This window comes from Castor canadensis, chromosome 1 (assembly GCF_047511655.1).
Source record: "Castor canadensis chromosome 1, mCasCan1.hap1v2, whole genome shotgun sequence".
NCBI lineage: Eukaryota > Metazoa > Chordata > Mammalia > Rodentia > Castoridae > Castor > Castor canadensis.
The window spans coordinates 7391748-7413058 of record NC_133386.1 but is presented as its reverse complement, the minus strand read 5'-3'; the positions used below and the strand labels follow the sequence as shown (position 1 = coordinate 7413058).

General features: G+C 44.9%; 2 protein-coding genes across 3 annotated transcripts in view; one reads left to right on the top strand and one right to left on the bottom strand.

Moving 5' to 3' along the window:
* The window catches only part of Slc22a3 (solute carrier family 22 member 3), a 101062-nt gene extending 96122 nt beyond the window's left edge, over window positions 1-4940 (top strand). For both annotated transcript variants that reach the window (XR_012447227.1, XM_074071003.1), the window contains one exon: window positions 2075-4940. Coding sequence is in view for 1 of the 2 variants with exons in the window: in XM_074071003.1 (XP_073927104.1) it covers window positions 2075-2083 (9 nt within the window). In the remaining variant the exon portion in view is untranslated. The remainder of the gene's footprint in view (window positions 1-2074) is intronic.
* The window catches only part of Plg (plasminogen), a 40899-nt gene that overhangs the window by 485 nt on the left and 19103 nt on the right, over window positions 1-21311 (bottom strand). Inside the window, exons 10-18 of the mRNA XM_074070970.1 lie at window positions 20423-20582; window positions 15121-15302; window positions 14531-14679; window positions 13037-13130; window positions 8923-9043; window positions 7464-7538; window positions 6910-7050; window positions 4939-5045; window positions 868-1013 (exon numbers count right to left, since the gene is read on the bottom strand). Of these exons, the coding sequence (XP_073927071.1) occupies window positions 868-1013; window positions 4939-5045; window positions 6910-7050; window positions 7464-7538; window positions 8923-9043; window positions 13037-13130; window positions 14531-14679; window positions 15121-15302; window positions 20423-20582 (1175 nt within the window). The remainder of the gene's footprint in view (window positions 1-867; window positions 1014-4938; window positions 5046-6909; window positions 7051-7463; window positions 7539-8922; window positions 9044-13036; window positions 13131-14530; window positions 14680-15120; window positions 15303-20422; window positions 20583-21311) is intronic.

The following is a 21311-nucleotide window of genomic DNA, read 5'->3' as shown; positions in this document are numbered from 1 at the left end:
AGATTTCCCAGTCTTTGTAATCAGAAAGGAACTTAGGAACCTATAATTTAAGCACATGCAGTATTCAAACTCTTAGCAAACCATATTCTGCAAAACCACAAGTTTCTTTTTCCCTGGGAAACAACCCCGTGTAAATACTGTCCTTGTTCCCTCCTGCCAGGGGTTTCTTTCAGGTCTGGTTGGCCCTCAGTATAGTTGGGGACTGGGTGGGGTGGCCCAAGCCTGTAATCCCAGGTACTTGGGATGCCAAGATCAGATCAGGAGGATCACAGTTCTAGGCCAATCCAGGCAAAAAGTTTGTGAAACCCTATCTCCACTGATAAAGTTGGGCATGTCTGCCATCCCAGCTTCATGGGAGATAGAAATAGAAGGACTGTAGTCCAGGCCAGCTCTGGCAAAAATGCAAGAGCTTATTGAAAAAATAACAAAGGCAAAAAGGGCTGGTGTCGTGGCTCAAGTGATAGAGTGCCTGCCTAGGAAGCAGGGAGCCCTGAATTCAAACCCTCACACTGCCAAAGAGAAAAAAAGGGTGTTTGAAGAAGTTGGTCCCCATCCTGGACCCTCAACCTCCTTTGATGCAAGAAAGGTTCCAACCCTCATCGCCATCCTCTAGCACAGTCCATGGAGGTGTGTGGCCTGAGGACATTACAATACTGACCACTCCTGACTGCCCATCTAGAACTCAAGGCATGAGAAACCACCTTAGATTATCTGCCTGTGCATTCAGGGGGGTAGACCAGAGGATTTCTCAGTAGCCTTGAGATGGGGAGTCTTGGGTCAATAAGGCCTTGACTTTCCTACTTTGGGGCTGAAATGTCCAAGGGGCAGAGATAGGCCAGTCCCAAACCATTCTTAGTCTTTTCTTACCTGGCAACTGTCAGTGCCACCAACCAAATGTCCAGCACAGAGCTCTGTCGATTTCACTTTTCCGTTCAGATACTCATAGCGATTACAAACCTTATTCTCAATCACAGGGAGCTGGGCCTCCTTGAGGAGGCCAGCACCAAATGTCCCTATATTGAAAGAGTAAAGAAATGGTAACCAGGCCTACCACATGGTCATAAGGAAACTTCCAGAACAACAGAACAGCAGTGATAGACCTTGTGTGGTTGAGTAACACGAGGAACCAGACCTAACACTGTTAGAAATCTTTATGGTCCTTGCAAGTGTAAACCTTATATAAGTTGCTTATTATTCCCAAGAACGCAATTTAACACTCTAGACTTCTTGATAGTATCTGGGGGGTTGTTGTTTTCACACTTTTTGCTTTTCCTTTAAAACTATAAACAAAAATTTTTAATGTGTAAAGAAGGTTTGAAAATTGCAATTGCTACTATTTTTGTATATTCCTTTTCAGGCTTTTTTATGCTTCATATATTCCCTACATCATATTGCACAATTTCAAATCCTGGTTTTTCAAACACTGTTGTAGTATAAGGACTTCTTAAATAATGCTACAACCTTCAGAATATTTTAGTGGGACGTAACTATTTAATGGTGGTGAGGTTTCCTTTAGGGGTAAGGAAAAGAGTCTGGAAATGTAGTAATGAGTGCACCACTGTGAATGCACCTAAGAGCCACTCTGATGTACGCTTCAAATTGGTTCAAACAGTACATTTTATGTTGTGGATTTATTATTGCAGAAAAATATAGCTATCATTTGCTGAGAATCAGCATTTGCAGACACAAGCTCATAATACAGTGTATATTACTTAATTTTCACACCAGTCCTTTATCATTCCTCTTATAGTTAAGGAAACTGAGGCTTAGGTTATGTCATTTACCTTGACCTTGGGTCTGGGAAATCCTTACCCAAATGCTTCATCACCAAGCTCTTTGGCCCCTACTCTGGCTTGCAATGTTCCACATCTCTGTTTGTAGTTTCTTTTCCTTCCAGAATATTTTCTTAAGTTCCCAGAAATTATATCGACATATTTATGGCTCCCAGTAGTATTGCCAAATTATTTTCTAAAAGGGTAAGATGGTGTAAAATGCACTAGAAAAATGTCATTCTACCACACCCCTTATAAATGTCCACATTATGTTATTAAATTATAACTTTAATTTTTTTTAGCTAACATAATAGGTGGAAGTGATCCTGATTTGTTTTCTCACATTTCTTCGATAATTAAGGAGAGGGGATGTTCTCCTAGATGCTTGTTTTGCTCTTCGTATTTTTCTTTTTGAGAAAAACTTTTGCTTTGTGAACTGAAGGAGAGTATTGTGGAACTGCCAGAAGAAATGCTGTTTTTCCAGATGGACACACCCGGGCCATCTCAGTGTTTTCACAGACAATCCAGTTTTCCAATTTTGCAAGCACAGCTTTCTCCAGAGTTTTGCAACATGTCTTTGCTAGCATGGAACAGCCAAGAAGGGATATACTATTCCTGCCCAAGACTGTGACTAGACTTAGATGATTGTCTTGGGTTCAGAGAACTTACACTCAATCTGGAGATTAGTGGAGCTCCTAAAAGGCTCATCTAAATGTCATGTCCAAAGCCAAGCTGGGCCCTGGCTGGGCAGAGCCACCATGGAAGAAGGGCAGGACTTCCAAAGTATTTGGCAGGGAGAGCATTGCTGGAATTGAGTAGACGTGACAGCGGAGAATCCTCTCAAATTCTCTGAAAGTCAATCGGTTCCAGTGCCACCACTTTTGTATCTGCTCTCTAAGCAACACACATCCTGACAGAAGTGAAGAAGCTACCAGTAGCAGGAAGTTGGTGTGGTATGTGAGGCGGTTGAGGAGGTGCTGCCATCCTGTGGCCAATGTAGAGAAGGCATTTCTGGAGGCCTGGAGGCTGCAGGTGACCTTAGGACCGGAGCCTTGGTGGGGTTGTGAGGAGGGGGCAACAGAGAAAGTCCAGCAGCAGCAGGATCTCTAAAAGCCTCCAGGGACAGCGGAGGAGGAAGAGCTGGGGCAGCTGACCTGGAAGAGCACCTCCACTCAGCACTTACTTTGCATTTGGAATAGGAAAGTCAGAGAAAGTCTGGAGACAGGAGGGGGAGAGAGAGAGAATTTTCATCTCATTGAGAAGCTAAGAACATTGATTGACTTTAGGTCATTAATGATATGGAGAAAACTGATAGGCAGGCCTGAGTTATGTTATGTGTGTCCTCCTGGTCCAGTTAAGATTCTGAGACTCATGTTCTCAGCAGATGTGTGACAGGACCAGAAATGACAGGGAGTTTGGTGTAGGATAGTGGTAATGATATGTGGGTGGGATGGGACAGAAGAAACAATGAGTGGACCTCGGCGTCAGGCAGGAGTGGGTTCCATCAGGTTCTGCTCCACACTGCTTATGTGATGTTTATTGATGACGCTGAGGTGGATGGTGGTCGTGGTGGAAGTGATGATAGTGGTGGTGTCGATAGTGCTGCTGGTGGTGGTGCAGAATCTTAATCTTCAGAATGACCTTAGAAGGTAGTACAGATGGGGACACTGAGCCCTGAAGAGGTTCCATAACTGCCCGATGTCCCATGGAAGACAGTCGAGCCAGATCCTCACTCCCAGATTCTAAGACTTGGGCTCCATCTTTAACTAAGATACTGTAGAGGACATATATTGTTTTTTTCAGGTTGCTTAGGAGTCAGTCATCCATCTCACATCCCATAATCTTGTTGATGGATTGGCCCTTTGTCCCAGCTACAGGGTGGAGCAGGTGATGCAGGTGTGAGCCGGTCATAACTGGTTCAGAAGTGGGCATGTGACCTGAGTCTGACCTCTGAGATGCGCAGACTCCACGTGGATTGCACTGTGGGGAAAGGGATCTTTCTTCTGCTTGACAGAGAGCCAGCACAGCATCTGTGGCCACAAAGGCCACCTGTGTACCCAGAATGACACCTAGATGGTGGCAGGACGGGGCCCAAGGCCCAGGCCATCATGACAGCTAACAGACTTTCAGCTTATTATGAATTTCCTCTTTTTCACCTAATCCACTCTTAGTTGGATTTTGTCACTTGCAAGAGTGACACAATCAAGTTGGATAAGACTGGATTCCAGGACCCCAGTAAGGGACACGCAGTTTCTGCCACACCATCCCCCACCTTCTCTGAGCCTCAGAGTCCTTGTTTGAAAAAGGGACCAATAATATCTATCTCACAGGGCTCTGTATCCTTCAAAATGTGTAACATAGAACACCAGGAGCTCCTGGCACAGGGGACATTTCATTTGCCAAGCTTCCCCATCCTTGGCCTCAATGCCACAGCCCCTAAGTATAGTACAGAACAGGAAATCAGTGAGATGAGGGAAGCCAGGTTCGAGGTGATCTAGGCCAGTGGTGCTTTATGTCTGTTCATAAGCCATAAGACCTTTCTTCAGAACCAGTCTTTTCAGCTTGGGACAGAGCTGATCCCCTCACCAAATCTTCTGAGAAGGAGGCAGAGATCCTAAGACATCCTTAGTCTTCTCACAGGCCCTGCCTGATGGACTAATTGTGTTCAGGGCATTGTGCAAAGAGATGGGGTCCCCAAAGTGAAGCACGATGCTGATTCAGTCCCTGTACGAAGATTTCTTCCCATACCCTCACCTCATCAACCAATGGCAAATGCCATCCCACAAACCTAGGGCCTTTCTCTCCTTTCCCAGCTGTCAGCCTGTCGCACACATGAGACATGGATATTTGGGAGTGTTTAAAGACCCAGAATGGCTAATTTCACAAGAAAAATAATCCACTCACTGTGCCGAATCCTCATCTGGGGAAGCAATATCAACATTGCATCTATAGGTTAAGAGAGTCAAAGGAGAAAATAATCCTCTCCCTTTGCCCCTGTCCCTTAACGACTGATTATGGAGACAGGCTGGTGCCCAGAAAAATGCAGGAGCAGGGTGGGACCAGATTGTAGACAGGACTTTGCATAACTTTGTGCAAGATTCTCCCTCTGTCATGTAGGCTGTAGGCCAAAACCAATTCATTGCATGAATCCTGGAATTCACCTCACCTTGAGTTTCTCCCCAGCCAGTGATGTAACACACTGTCCGGTCAGCGACCACGTAATCTGGGGATGGTAGACAAGCTGGGATTACATTGTTAGTGATGACAGCAGGCCTGAAAGGGAAACATCAAGTGTTACATTGTGCAGCCCTGCTGGGGGCTTCTGCCCTTCCTCGTGCATCTCCACAACACAGGCTACCTGCCTGGAAGCCCCAGGACCTTCTGAGCTGGTTTGTCCTCACTTCACTGGCACAGAGATGTGTAGAAAACAACTCAGCCTCACATCGGTCTACTGTCCCCTACAAGCTGAACAAATGTAAGATTTCATTTTAAAAGTATTTGTGTTGAGAAAGTGCTGGTGGCCATGGCCTCTGGGAACAGACATGAGCCTCGCTCTGTGTGTACATCCCGTGCATAATTGGAGTTTTATCCCCGGACCATTGTTTTGTATTAATTTAGGAGGGCTTTGTTCTGTAGATGGGCCATCTGGCCATAGCACTGCCATGAGGCTGTCGTAGCAGTAAATGTTTGTGTGGCCAGAGCAAGTTGCTACATCTTTTGGATCTTCATCAGCAAATGTCACAAGGCCATGGTTGTAAGAATCTAGCAAAATGCTGGAGACCAAGTGAAAGAGGATTGACACCTTGCACAGGAAAATGGCATGATTTCCATGGACCTTTCATGTGCCTGTAGCTCCATGGCCTCACAGGCTTTAGAACTTTGACTTTCATATCTGATTCCACTTCAGTAAGTTCAAGGGGGGAAAAAAGATTGAAAATGAGGAGTGCCCTATTCTGATTGAGAATCATCATTGTCGCCAACCTCAAAGCAGGTGCGCTTTCCCAGAGGCACCAGAATGGACCCAGCCTCTCACCTAGGTGTCACCTATAGGGTCCCTCACAGGACATTAAATACCTTAGACCCTTGGACTGTAAGCGATGTGGAGTGGGTAATGAAAAGTCAAAATGCATCAAACTATCAGAGACCACTACCAGGACCCAAAGTTTACTAATTACTTGTTCAAGTCATCACGTCACCCTGACAGGTCTCTGAGGACCATGAGGAGCAGAGGTCTTGTATTTGCCTACTTGTTGGAGGTCTTTGGAGGAAAATGAAGGAAATGACTGCTTTTTAGGCTAAGCCAAGAAGGCCCCTTCTTTCCTTTCTTTCTAGAGCATCGATGAGGAAATCATTTCTCAGTTAACAGACGAGAAAAGTTGCCCTGTGTTTATGACCAGAACCAGAAGAACAGCACTTGGTCTCTTGCCCACAGCCTTGTGCCCAGGCCAACCCTCCTCACTGCCAGCATCATCACATCGTCATCTGGAACCCGTCAGGCATGGCTGATGTGCTCCATGTGCCTGTTGACTGTCCCAAACATGCTTTGCTCAAAATAGCTGTCTGTGAACTGTCTCTAATGGGACCTGTTCCCAAATGTTCCTAACTCTGTGGCAAAAGCAAATTTATTACAGTATCAGGTTTAATAAAACACCACCTCAACAGGAAAAATGAAACCAAAGAGGATAGCAGTGATACAATCTGCGTTTGTGAATTGTTTGTGCATGTTTCACTTGACTGTTTTACACTGTGGTTTTTTTAAAGGGTCTTGAAATACATAATCCCATTTGTTTTTCTCAAATACATTGTGCTGAGAAATAGGCTTGTCAGCCTGAAATGACAGATCATTTTCTGGCCATAAGTGCACGCGCATGTGAGCTGCTGAACGTGAAGTGAGAGAGTTGTAGGGCCACAGGGAACCTCATATTTGAACTCACACTTTTTGAACAGGAGGAAACTGTGTCCTGGGGTGTTTCTCAGGCCCACCGCTGGTATGGGGCATGTCTGGGGCTGAGTCCTGGTTTTCTGATGGGCCCTACACCCACATTATAGACGTCACCTCCCCATCACTGCGCCACAGTTATGGCTCATAAAAGCCAGGAAAGAAACAAATGACTTCACTCAGCTTGGGGGCAAGTACCTGCTTAGCTTCAGCAAGGCAATATCTGCTCGGGTGGGCTCTGGGAACAGCTGAGCCACTTCTATTTCCTGAACACCTGATTCCAGATTCACTTCCTGGTGTGCACCAAGGATGACCTTGTATGATGAAGCCCTCGAAAATCTAGAAGAGACGTGACAATGACAGCAGTTGGCAAAATATAGTCCAGCCCCTTCCATAGATGCCCTTCTGTGCCAGAAACATCTGTGCCCTTCTGTGCCCAAAACCTGCAGTCACTAAAACCAATGACTTCTGAGTGGCAAGAAACAAAACTCATGATCTGCTTGAACCTGGAAGCTAAGAAATGCCCTTGACCTGCTTTGGGGCAGGGGGTAATGCCTGTGCAGTGAGCAGCTCTGATTATTCAGGCCCACAAAATCACCTGCATTGGGCACAGTTTCTCTCTAGAGACACTTCCCTCCTAGCCTAACCTGCTGTCCTGACTTCTGCCATAGAAGAATGGAGGAAGGCAGGGAGGGAGGGGGAAGAGGGGAAGGGGCAGGGAGGACAAAGAAGCCCATTTGCCCCTGACATACTTCTCCAAGCAGTGGGCAGCTGTCAACACCCATTGCGGGGATATTAACGTGCCTCCACAAAAGTGCTGGCGAAATCTAGAGAAAAAAGAAAAAGCCAGGATTTTAGTTCAAATCAGTTTATTCTGTTCCCTGAGAAAACAACCAGAAAGGCACATTGACATAATTTTGATAAGATTGCCAGTCCTCAAAGGAAAGGGTCTCAGCCCATCAGCAGGATGGTAGGAACACTGAATCCCAGCTGTGAGATTCTCCAGGAGGTCTACATCATTCTCGGGAGTCTGGGTCACAGCCCGTTTACAAGGGAGCAGGGGTGGAGGCTCCAAGGATGAAGCCACACGCACACGGCTTGGGCCTATTAACCCTAGACTCTGACAGAAGTCACCAGCCAAAGGCCTTCCCTTGGAATTGCCCTATTTCTTATAAACAAGATCTGAGCAAAATGATCTTGATGAATCAGTCTGCAGGGAACCATTGTGACCCTAACTAGTGCTGATCCATGGCCGTCTGCTTTATAGGACCACTTTGCCCAGCAGCAGCTCATAATAATGAAGTAAGCTTAGAACCCGAATGTAAGGAAAAGATACAAATAGTAATTGTACGATACCAGGCATGCTAAAAGAAATAAATAATTGGTCAGGAAATAGACCACTGCACAGTTTGGGAAAGAATTAGTTCCAACTCTGTGGAAGCTAAAGGCTCTGTAAAGCAAGGCGTTACTAAACCATAAGGAAGAAAAACCAACTCAGTGGCAGAGCGCAACAAGACGCGCTCGCATGCGTGGATGCTACCCCAGGCTCACGGAGGAAGAACAGGTGCACTGGAGTGGAAGTGAGCTGAGCGAGCCAGCGATGAGCCTGCTTCACACGTGAGCTATATAAGACACGCCTAGGGAAACTGAGCTTGCCATTCCAGGTGTGTTCCACTGTAAAAAGAACCCACATTGTCTGGGTTCCCTAGGATTGGACTGATCACTCTTAAATCATGGTGAATGCAAACTATAATTTGATCATGTGTTTTCCAAGTGGGAGAACATTAAATTCAATGACTCACAAAATGTGCAAAGGATTTTTAAAAGTCCGTGTCTCTGATAGACTAGATAAGTGTCACATTTCTAAAAGCATCCCTTTCTTTTCATGTTACAATGAGCCAATGGGTTTCTACACAAACCCACAAAGCATCTTCAGTATTTCCCCAATGACATCAGAGCTTGATTGTGGATGCTGACTACAGATTCTGATGATAGCAGCCCAGAGAGGGTTTTGGTTTTTTTGGGTTTTTTTAATTGCACTTTTCGCCATTTTTAAAGCAAAGAACCAAGATTTTTTTTTTAAGTTATAGCTTTTTTTTACTCCCAAGAGGAACATAGAGGCAGATACTGATACCTCAGCTGTGTGGGTTGGTGTGCTTTGCAGGGCTCACGTAGAAGGATGGAAATGACTGTTTCTGACAATGTTCTTACCTTGTTCTGAGACTGATTTGCCAGGGCCAAGAATGTGGGTTGGCCACACACCCACCTACAATCCTTCCAGGACATTTCTTTGGCTCCACTCGAGGCTTCCCACAATCAAATTCATTTGATCCTGTGGGACAAAGAAGTCACATTTGAGTCAAAGGCATTAATTCTGTAATGTAATTCAAGATAAGTTCATGGTTCGTGGCCAGGAAATGAAAGGAAGTCATCTCAAAGCAATTTTTGGAACATTTTCTTTAAGTTTCAAAAGAGGTAGTAGACTACACAGAGCTCTCTCCTTTGGAGAAAATAAACATTTTTATTATTTTGGGGAGAAGTGATAAAATAAATCAGTATAGTCATTAGGATGAGATTTTTTTTCTGAGACAAACTTGATTGGCACAAATTAGTATTTGTAATTGTTATTCGGACTTGATGTAATATGCTCAGAGCACTGCCTCATCACCACCACCACCACCACCACCATATCACCATCACTATCATCACCACCACCACCATCATCACCACCACCATCACTATAATCACCACCACCATAATCACCATCACTACCATCACCACCACTACCATCATCACTATCATCACCACCACCACCACCTCCATCATAATCACGATCACCACCATCATCACCACCACTGTCATCACCATCATCACCACTATCACCACCACCATAATCACCATCACTACCATCACCACCAATACCATCACCATCACTATCATCACCACCACTACCATTGTCACCATAATCATCACCACCACCACCATCACCACCACTGTCATCATCACCATCATCACCACTATCACCACTACCATAATCACCATCACTACCATCACCACCACTATCATCACCACCACTACCATTGTCACCATAATCACCACCACCACCATCACCACTACCACCACCACCATCATCACCACCACCACCATAATCACCATCACTACCATCACCACCACTACCATCACCACCACTACCATCACCACCACTACCATCACCATCACTACCATTGTCACCATAATCATCACCACCACCACCATCATCACCACCACCACTACCATCACCACCACCACTACCATCACCACCATTACCATCATCATCACTATCACCATCACCACCATAATCACCATCAGCACCACTACCATCGTCACCATAATCATCACCACCATCACCACGCCACCATCACCACCACCATCACCATGCCACAATCACCACCACCACCATCACCGCTACCACCACCACCATCATCACCACCACCACCATAATCACCATCACCACTACCATCATCACAATAATCATCACCACCACCACCATCATTACCACAGTCACTACCACCACCACCACCATAATCATCATCACCATCAACATCAACACCATGGCAAGTTTGGTGAGACCACAGTTGTCCCTATTGCAAACCAGTGAGGATGTATTTTTCTTGTGTGTGTGTGTGTGTGTGTGTGTGTGTGTGTGTGTAGATAGCAAGGATGACTATCCTAGGTTGAACCTCATTTCAATACAGCTAACCAATCCCGTGATGCTCACTCTCTTCTACCTGCCTTTCCTCTCTGCCTCCTGCCTGCTCACCTTTCACCAGAAGAGCCTGCAAGTTTCCTGGAGTCAGTGTAATTATCGCCCCCATTAATGGGGCCACAAAGGTATTCAGAAATGTTTCTCTGAGCCGGTGCCCATGGCTCACCCCTGTCATCCTAGCTAATTGGGAAGCTAAGATTGGGATGATCATGGTTCCAGGCCAGCCTGTGCGAGAAAAAGTTTGTGAGACCCTATCTTGATGGAAAAAAGCTGGGCATGGTGACGTGTGCCTGTCATCTCAGCAACAGCAGGAAGTATAAAGTAGGAAGATTGAGGTCCAGACCAGCTTGGGAAAAGTAAGACCCTATCTCCAAATTAACTACAACAAAAAGGTCTGGAAGTGTGGCTAAGTGGTAGAGCACCTGTCTAGCAAGCAGGAGACCCTGAGTTCAAACCCCAGTACAGCCAATGTAAGCAACTTCTCATAACAATCCCAAGAGCCTCTATCTTGGTCAACAGAGATTACACACTCCAGAGAAGCTGTAATTGGAACTTTCCAAATACTCTTCTTTGCTGTGCTATTCTAAGATTCTACATAAGCCAGGTGCTGTGGCTCACATCTGTAATCCTAGCTACTCAGGAGGCAGAGATCAGGAGGATCCAGGTTCGAAGCCAGCCCTGGCAATAGTTTGTGAGCCCCTATCTTGAAAATACCCATCACAAAAAGGGCTGGCGGAGTAGCCCAAGGTGAAGGCCCTGAGTTCAAGTCCCAGTACCACAAAAAAAATTAGACTCTACATATAGTCTTTTTCCAAAAGCAAGCATGCACCTCTCTAACATGTAGCTCAGTTTCTGCTACTGGGCCTTACATTAAATAGACCTGCGTAGCCATGCTGAAGATGTGTTTTTTACATTTGTATTAAAAAATATGCATGTGCAAAATCTATGTATTAAAAGAACAACCACCGAGGTGACAGTACTCTGGTTTTCCATAATCAAAATAAAAGTGAAGATTTCTATTTATTTCACTTGTTATTTATTAGAATTAAATAAATTATTTCATTCATTAAGTAGCTATTTATCTCTAATAAATAGAAATTAAATAATTACTCAAATCATTCAACAAAATATATAATTTTAAATATAAGAAAATAAATTTTATGCTCAAGGTGGCATTCGTGCATGTTTTGAAGTTAACATTTAAGAGGAAAGCCACACCACTGCTTGGCCACATGGAGGCTGTTGAGCCAGACAGATTACACTCGGGATTTCAGCTTGTCTCACTTATGCTGATACTCTCCTGTGACTTGCACAGAGCTGTTTGTTGGAACACACTTTATATTTACACAAATTCTTCAGGTGAGTTAAAGAAGTTTACGGGTTGGTTAATGGTACTTTTTCACATTTAAGATGTGATTTTCCTTATGAATTAAAAATAAAGTTTAAGAAAATTATTGTTAGGAAATTTCCCACTTAAAATCTAAAATTCCCCGGCAATGAGCAATAAAATCTCTAAAGAAAAACAGAAACAATGCAAACACTTGAGAGAGACCAAGTATTGCCTCAAACCATTTTTCTTTTCTTTTTTTTTTTTTTTTATACTGGGAGTTTGAATTTAGGGCCTACACTGAGCCACTCCACCAGCCCTTTTTTGTGAAGGATTTTTTTGAGGTAGGGTTCTTGAACTATTTGCCCCAGTCTGGCTTTGAATTGTGATTCTCCTGATCTCTGCCTCCTGAGGAGCTAACGTTATAGTGAGCCACCGGTGCCCAGCTCAAAGCCATTTTTCTGTCACTCCTAACCACTGCCCTAAACTATCAGGGACACTGCTCCTAAGACCTTGCAGGTTGAGCTCCTTTGCCCAACTCCAGGCCCCTTCATATGGCAGGCAGCCTCCATAGGCCACCAAACTGCACAGAAGTCCAAGGTGATTTTCTGTAACCTGGACAAATTCTCTCTGCACGCAGTAGGAGTGGCTAAAATTGTGTTCCAGAAATACCCATGGATCTGCTCTCCCAATCTTTTAGGATCAATGGTCAACTCTCCTTTCCCTGATGCAAGCCTCTGCCTCCCTACAGGAGTCTCAGAGCCCTGAGGAAGGAGCCCAAGTCAGGAGGCTATGAACAGAAACCCGAGGGGAAGGGAATTGTAGGGCTGCCTACCGATCTGCCTTGTGTTTCACTGAGTTCTTAGGACGATGATTTGTAGGCTCTCAGTACACATCTGGCTATTCCTTCTTCCGTCTCAGCTGTTGAGTCACCTATCTAGGTGACTCTGAACTTGTTTTTCCTGTCTCCCAACCCAGACATTAAAGAGTTCGGTGGGACCATCCTAGGCCTGATTAGGTCACCTCTAGGCTTGCACTCAGGAAGTTAATGTTTCATTTACTTAAGTTGGGGGTGGGGGACAAGGAGAGGTGTTCCCATGGGACAGTTCAAGGTGCCAGTGATGAAAGCACAAAGTCATATCCTCCCCACAAGCACTCACCGTGGGTCTGGGGTTTGTTGTGGTTTTGTTTGTCTCTTTTCTGCAGATCTTTATTTGAGAAGCAGTTTCCTTAGAAAAAATAAAGCAACTTACCACACTGGGGGATGTCACAGTAATCAAAAAGCTTTCTTGGATTCATCGTGTAGCACCAGGGGCCATTAACGTCACCGTCAGGATTTCGGCAGTACTGTAAAAAAACAGGCATTTGAGATGCGATCCCCCAGGGCCAAGGAAGGACACAGTGTTCAGAGGCATACACATTTCACTCCTGTCCCTACAAGACAGAAGGGAGTGTTCCTTTTTTCTTTCTTTCCTTCTTATTTTTTTGGCAAAGTTATTTTTTTCTAGGTGTTATAGAGCCTCTGAATCATAGATTGCCATTGATTATTGGCTCCTTGTTAAAAGAAAGTGCCAGCTTTGAGGTCATCTGCCCTGGACAGAGAGTGGCAACTCTGAACAGTCTGAAGGTGTAGAAAATGTTAAATGGGCTTCCCACCAGAAGCCTGGGCCAGGGAGAAATGAGAAGCTCAGCCATGGAGGACAGGGGGAATCGCTTGTCCAGGGGACCAAGACAGGAGGGTCCCCTGCCTTTTCCAATGTCATGACATCATAAATATAATGAGTCTCTGCTGCTCAGTTTCTGACACACAGCTCCTAAGACCTTGTAATTACCTGAGTGATAACATAACACAGAGCTCCCCAAACTCCTGGTACTTCATGGGTGATGGGAGCACCTTTTATTCTATTGAGGTGATTCCTGGGGGGCTCCAAGGTGGCTTCAAGTTGGGGCAGCTTGCCAGGAGGACCAAACATGTGATTAGATGGCTGGGACTCTCAGCCCCACCCTCTGACCTCCAGGGAAGGAAGAGTGACTGAAAGTTGAGTTGATCACCAAAGGCCGATGTTGGAACCAATTGTACTGATGTAATGAAGCCTCCATTAAAAAACAAACAAACAAAGCCCAAGGTTCAGAGAGAATCCAGGGGCTGAGCACATGGAGGTGCTGGAGAGTAGTGGCTCAGAGAGGACATGGAAGTTCCTACCCCTTCCCCCATGCCTTGGCCTTTGTGCCTCCTCACAGCTGGTGTCAGAACTGTTGTGTTGAGGGGTGAGCAAGTGGGAAAATACTTTGGTTCTTCCCACTTCTCAGAGATTCTCCCCCAAATATTCCCAAAGTAAACCATCCCAGAGAAAGTGTGAGACTAAGGGAAACCCTACTGTGGAGAGTTCTGATGGCTTTCCCAAGATTTTTTCTAGAAAAATCTGACTAAAATGTTGTGGTCACTAGAACCTAGAGCGCAACCACTAGAAACTAGAAGACACACACAATAAAAGAATCACGCAGGAATTGTCACAGAAGGGAAATAAGAGGCCCTAGATGCAAGAAGACAGTCGTCTGTGCTCACTGCTCTCCAGGGAGTGAGCCCACATAGTCTAGGCTTTGTTCCCTCAAAACCTCTCCGATTTGTCCCTCCCCTTGTTTCCCCCCAACACCAAAGGTCATCCAGGCTGATTCCCAAAACACAGAATTCTGTTCAAAGATTGGTCAGCAAAAGACGAAACAGATTCTGAATCAAAGTGTCTTACGTTCTTTTCCAGACCTGCCCATGGATTTGTCTCTGGGGTGAAGATGTTATGTACATGTGGCTTCTGTGCAGCCCATCCTTGACATGGAGTGCCAGTGACAGTGGTGGCCTTCTTGCCCCGATACCTTTTACCATTCCCAAACATGCAGTCTGTGGGAAAGAAAGCAGGTGGTTATGGGCCAGTGCATGGAGCCAGGGTGACACAGAGTAAATGCAGTGTGTTGGGTTGCTCTAAGGGGACAGACCTCGTATCACATCCCTCAGAACACTGAATGCTGAAAATCACAGGGGACATAATCACAAGTTTGCAGGATGTTAGAAGGGAATTTTGATGGGGGTAGTAATGACGTCATCTTACAACAGTGTGAGTAACAAGACAGAATACATCCTGGAGAATTTCCTGAGTCCTAAAGCATCTGCCCGCCCACCTTCCTCCAATCACAGCTGATGCTGTTGACGCTCCTTCGTGGAGGAGACCCTCGGCCCACACCAGCACCACCTGGAGCCTGGGAATTTTGACATCAGTAAGACTTTCCATCTCTTTCCACCCCAATATCCAAGTCTGCAGATGCCTGGTCACAGCCCTCTCACCTGGCTCGGCAGTGGCCTGCACACTTGGGACTTGGGTGACGGTAGGTGACTCCACCACACCGTCTCCCATCTCCGAGCATTTTTTCAGGTTGCAGAATTCCCACCTGACACTCGGGTCGGTGGTGTAGCACCAGGGGCTCTTGTCAGCATCTGGGTTCCTGCAGTAGTTCATTGTCAAGTCACTGCAAACCCCAAAACAAGAAGGTCACTAGAAGTGGGGGGGAGAAGCTCCTCTGAATAGTGTTATAACAGAAAATCTGAACAAGCGACTTTGAAATATTCCCATTAAAGATACATTGATAACATCACAGGCACAAATGGTCCTTTTCACCTAGAGTCATATACGCTGTATCCATGTAAAAACTGAGCTTATCCTCCTTCCACGGCCTGCCAAATATACCCGTCAGGATAATCAACAGATTTAAAAGTGTAATTTTAGGTTTTTTTAAGCACATGCAGATCGATCTGAATCTCTCTGTGTCTGACTACCTAGAGAAGCATAAGCTAAAAATAAAACTTATTGCCACAGGAAGCAATAGCATAAATGATAATATTCCCAGGCCAGGTCTCTTGGTTTATTTACTTGTAATGTAGCTAAAATGCTGCACATTTACAATAAAATAAAATTATTAAAATTATGTCACTATAAATATGGTATCCCGCTGATCCAGTGGGTTTGAATTGGAAAGACTTATGAAAGCTGGCTTAGAAAACTAGCTCCCAGGCAGGATGTTGTTTCTACAAGATGAGTTTGTGGACAGGACTCCTGCTCTGGGTCCATCTTCCACCAGCCATTGACACCCAGGGACTGAGGGAATGCGGGATGAGATTAAGAACGGCGAGACTGGAGGAGTAAGGGGGATGTCTGGACAGACTAGGGGCTCTGAGGGATCGTGATGGGACCAGAAAAGGAAAGAGACATAGCAGGTGAGGGTTTGGGGGATACTGGAGGTGCTGCCCCTCTGTGGACTTCCAGGAGCATCAATGCCCCAAGCTCTCAGAATCCTCAGTGTTAGAGACCCTTTCCATTCCGAGCCACGCCTGCACTGTCTGAGGGACCTGGAAATCCAGCCCATGTGTGGAGAGATGCCAGGCCCATGGTAGGAAGAAGACAGTCAGTGGATCACTAAGCAATGGGAGGGGGTGAAGGACATTTGGAAGACATCTGCCTGCTCTTTCCTTTAGGTGACTTGTACTTTACACCTGGTGATTCACATCTCCATGTCACAGATGGATGAACACACTCACTGTGTAAGCCATACCCCGAGCGTGACATAGACCATGTCATCACTCTAGAAGCTTCCTGTGTCACTACACAGCCTCTTCTGCCCTCCCAGAGGCAGAGGAGACGGGTTTATTTCACCACAGCTGCTTTGCCTCTTTCTCGACTTCATATAAATGGACTCCTCCAGTGTACGCACATCTGTTCTCTCCTTAGTACAGCTGCTATGTGAGAAACCAGCAGCTCGTTCCTTCTCATTGCTGAGCCATCCGTGGTATGAATGGGCCACACACTATTGAATCGTTTGCGTATTGCTGGAGACTGAAGTTGTTTGCAGTTTGGGGCTACTATGAATAAAGCTGCCATGAATATTCTTGTTGAGGACTTGTGTTTTCATTTCCCCAGTTCAGGGATAGAATCGTAGGTTTGTAGAGTGCATGCATGTCTATTTAACCTTATGGGAAGCCAGAAAGTAGTTGTATAATTTTAACTTAGACCACTCCACATGGCACACACAAGTGCACTGCACACCCTTGCTGCCCCTGACGCTGCCTGTCTTTTTAAGAGTAACCATTTCCATGGGGTGTTTAATGGAGCTCACTGGAGTTGTAGTTCTTATTTCCTTGATGGCTGAGATGTTGAATTTCTTTTCAGGTGCTTACTGGCCATTTGCACATCTTGCCCTGGGAAATGCCTATTCCAGGCTGTTGCACATTTTGTTAGATTGTTTGTCTTTATTAGTGAGTGGGACGGACGCTTGTATGCTCTGGATACAAGCCATCTGTCAGATCTGTGGACTGAGAGGAATTTTTCTCCTTGTATTTGTCTATTTTCTTAACAAAGACTTTTCCTGAGCAGTTTTCATTTTATGGAAAGCTCAAATTATATAGATATCGATAGATAGATAGATAGATACAGATATATATCTATATATATTTAAAACGGGTTTTTTTGTAGTACTGGGCTTTGAACTCAGGGTCTACACCTTGAGCCACTCCATCAGCTCTTTCTGGTGATTTTTTTTTTTTTTTTTTGAGATAGGGTCTTACAAACTATTTTCCCAGGCTGGCTTCAAACCGAGATCCTCCTGATCTCTGCCTCGTGAGTAGCTAGGATTACAGGCATGAAGCACGGCTGCCTGATTCAAATTATGTTTTTTATAGTTAATGTTTTCATTCAATTTGACGATCTATGCCTCCGGTGGTAGAGTGACTGCCTAGCAAGAGTGAGGTCTGAGTTCAAACCCCCGTGCTGCCAAAAAATAAAAAGCAAGTCCTTGAAAAAGAAATAAATAATATTGGGACAAAACAGTCTTGAAGCAATGCACTTAATCCTCTTACATTTAACATCATTATTATGTAGCTCATTTTAAGACTATCATTTTCTGTTTGTATCATGTCTTCTTCATTCTTTATTTCCTCCCTTTTAATTTCCTTTTGGATTATTGAATATTCTTATTATTATCTATTCCTGTAGGTCTGAATTGCTCCAGGATTTACAATTTCCCCCTTTTCATCTAGCACATTCAGCTATAAGTGAAGATTGCATAATTCCAAACTAAAGTGAGAAGCTTAGAACAGTGTACTTCCACTTATGCCTGCCTCACCTCCAGTGCTGTTTCCATGACGACATTATCATTTTGCTTCAAGGAATCCATTACCTCCTGAAGAAGTGAGATCAGTAAGTCTTCTCTGTCTACATTCACCAGTTCCAGGCTCTTCATTCTGAGCATCCATGGAAGTTCTCCCTGGTACGATTGCTCCTTGATTTCAGTAGCTTGCTTTAACATCTGTTACGATCTAGGCCTACTGATGAAAAATTCTTCCGGCTTATTTTTTATCTTTACTTGTTGGGGGGAACTTTTTGTTGGGGAACGTTCATTTTCAAATGATAGTTTTGCTACTTAAGGAGTTCTATGCTGACAGTCTTTTTTTTCTTATTATTTCACTAAAGACGTTATCCCATTGTTTCTGGCTTCCAGAATTTCCCATGAGAAAGCATCTTCATTTTTATCACAGTTCTTCTATGCAAATGTTTCTGTTTTCCTCGGGCTTCTTATTAGATTTTTATCTTTATCCTTGGTTTTTTTTTAACAATTTAATTATAATGTACCTGAGTAAACTGCATACTTTGTTTTCTCTTAGTTCTTCTGGTTCAGTGAACTGTTTGAATCTGAGATTACAATTTTTTTCATATTTGGAAAATTTTCAGCCACCATTGTGTCAAGTAATTTTTGTCCCAATATATTTATTTCTATCTCGGTGACTTGCTTTTTCTTTGTTGCTTTGGGCGGCACTGGGGTTTGAACTCAGGCCTCACACTTGCTAAGCAGGTGCTCTACTTGAGCCGAGACTTAGTTCACAATACATTGGGTCTTTTTCTGGCTCATATGCAATTTTCCTTTTTCTTAGTGTTAGCCATTTCTGTCTTTTAGGGTGATATTGTCCTCTAAACTCATACGCAAATTCAAGTTCTTTCTTAAAGTTTTCCTTCTCATCCTATCATTCTTATTGTTTCTGGGTCTGTTCGTATTAACTGATTTTTCTCCTTGTTGTACATCACATTTCATGTGGGTTTGTTGTTGTTATTTGGGGGTATTTTTTGGTTGGGTTTTGAACTTAGGGCCTCTACCACTTGAGCCCTTTTTTGCCTTTGTTATTTTTCAGATAGGGTCTCACATTTTTGCCCAGGGCTGGCCTTGGACCACAATCCTCCTACCTATATGTCCTGTCAGCTGGGATTATAGAAGGTTAACACTGTGCGCAGCTTATTTATTGAAATGCGGGTCTCACTAACATTTTGCCAGAGCAGGCCTCAAATATGATCATCCAATCTCTACTTCCTGAGTCCACGTAGGCCACATTTAATGTTTGTGTTTTTAATTTCTAGTAAGTTGAATTTTACACTGGGCAGGGTAGATGCCATGGTACTGAGCGACTTGATCTTACTGATTCCCTCTACAGAGTGTTGTAGTTTTCTCTGGCAGGCAGTTAATTGACTTGGAGGTCATCTTGATACCTTAAGTATGCCCTTAAGCCTTGTGAGGGTGTTTCTAGTGTAGCTTTTATACATTAACCCCACTCCAAAGCTTGGTTTTCCTGAGGTCTCCATGGAATACCCAAGATGCTCCCTCCTGGGGCTGTGAGTTCTGTAATCTCTGCATAGCTCACTGATGCCTGCAGACGTTCTTCCTCCAGTCCTGCTTCCTTAGTGGCATCTCTCCCTGCAGGTGTGCGATGATGGGCCTCTGTGCTGATGGCTGGAGCCCCTTCTCTCACAGAGCCTTCCTCATGACTACCAGCCTGGGGAACCCCAGAACCCCTGCAATGTCAAACTCTAGCCACTGCCCATGGTTCAGCGAGACAGCTGTGATCAGCTTTGGTTCCATCTCCTTGTACTGCACTGCAGGAAGTGTCTCCAGGAAGGAGGCCAGAGTCCTATAGGCTCCATCTCCTTTGGCTTTCAGTCCGGTGCTGCCTGTGAAAACAGTTCCTTCTGCACAGCTGAGGCCATTGACAGAAAGGTTGTCTGGTCAGACCTGGCCTGTCCCCTCTCCCTGCCCATTTTACTATTCAGCATCTGTTTGCTTCCTGCTTCTCAGCTGCCTTCCTATTTTGACTCTTCTAGAAACATCTCCCTTCACACCCAGGGAGCCTGTCCAGGGGAGCTCACAGATGATACAGATACAGATACAAATATCAATTTGTGACCCAAGACACAATAGCAGACACAAACGTCCCTTTAAGGGTTTGAGGTTGAATGATCAAATTCTGTAGCTGAAAGACTACATTGACTCTCAGTGCATGCCAGGGTTCTGACCCTAGGCTTTTGGTCGTTTGTTCTCCTGAGCTTTTCACTAGTGTGACCTCCCCCTGCTTCCACAAAACCACTCAGGCAAGGTAGCTTGCCTGTAGCCCTCTTCTCCCAGATATTTTGCTGTAAAGCAGAGTGCTTTAGACATTTAGCCTTCCATTTTAGATCTCCGAGAAATCTGGTCTTAGGAAGTTAGCTCAAAGCATAACTCATTTAACAGAAATTTAAGTTGGCAATTTCTCGTGTTAGAGTTAAAGTCAGACATACGCATTTGGGTAATTCTGTGGGGTCTTCTGATGTCGGTGTGGGGTCATAGATGACCATGATTGACACTTCTTTCCTGTGATGGTGGTGGACGACGTGCCTCGGTAACTCTGCCCGTTATCCTGGTAACAATCCTGGACCACAGGGGTCTCCTCTGGTGGTGCTGAAATTGAAACAGAAGAAATCCAGCCAAGTAAGGACTGGAGCAGAGAGACATGGGCAATGGCACTGTTCCTATCAGCCAGCAGACAAACATGCAAAAACCATAAGAGGCCATGCACACACACACACACACACACACACACACACACACACACACACTCACTCACTCACTCACACACACACACTCACTCACACACTCACTCACACACACACAACAGATTTGTAGCATTCTAGAACTTCTTCAATAACCCAGCTTTTCTTGAAAATATTTAAAATTCAGGAGAGGGAAAAAGGATCAAAGTGCTTATAAGTGGACCCAGCACAGAGTGCCATGTCTGGTCTTCTACCCAGTGTTCATGAGGGAGGCACACATGGCACCCTGTGCATTCTGCAGACTCTTTACTCCTGCATAGCCAAACACTCGAGCTTCTGGGGGATGGGCAGGAAATGGTCCTGCACTGGGGCTAGCAGGCAAAGGTCAGTTGCTTCTCAGAGATGACCACATCTGGAAACCATCAGATTGGGATCGTGAAATAACCACGTAAATGACTCTGCTGGTAAAGGTGGACAAGATGCCTGGACAGGCGGAGAAGTTAAGCAAAGAGACGGAAACTATAATAAAAAAAAATTAGTAAAGCCTGGCGCCAGGGGCTCACGCCTGTAATCCCAGCTACTTGGGAGGCTGAGATGGGGAGAATCACAGTTTGAGGCCACCCCAGTAAATAGTTCT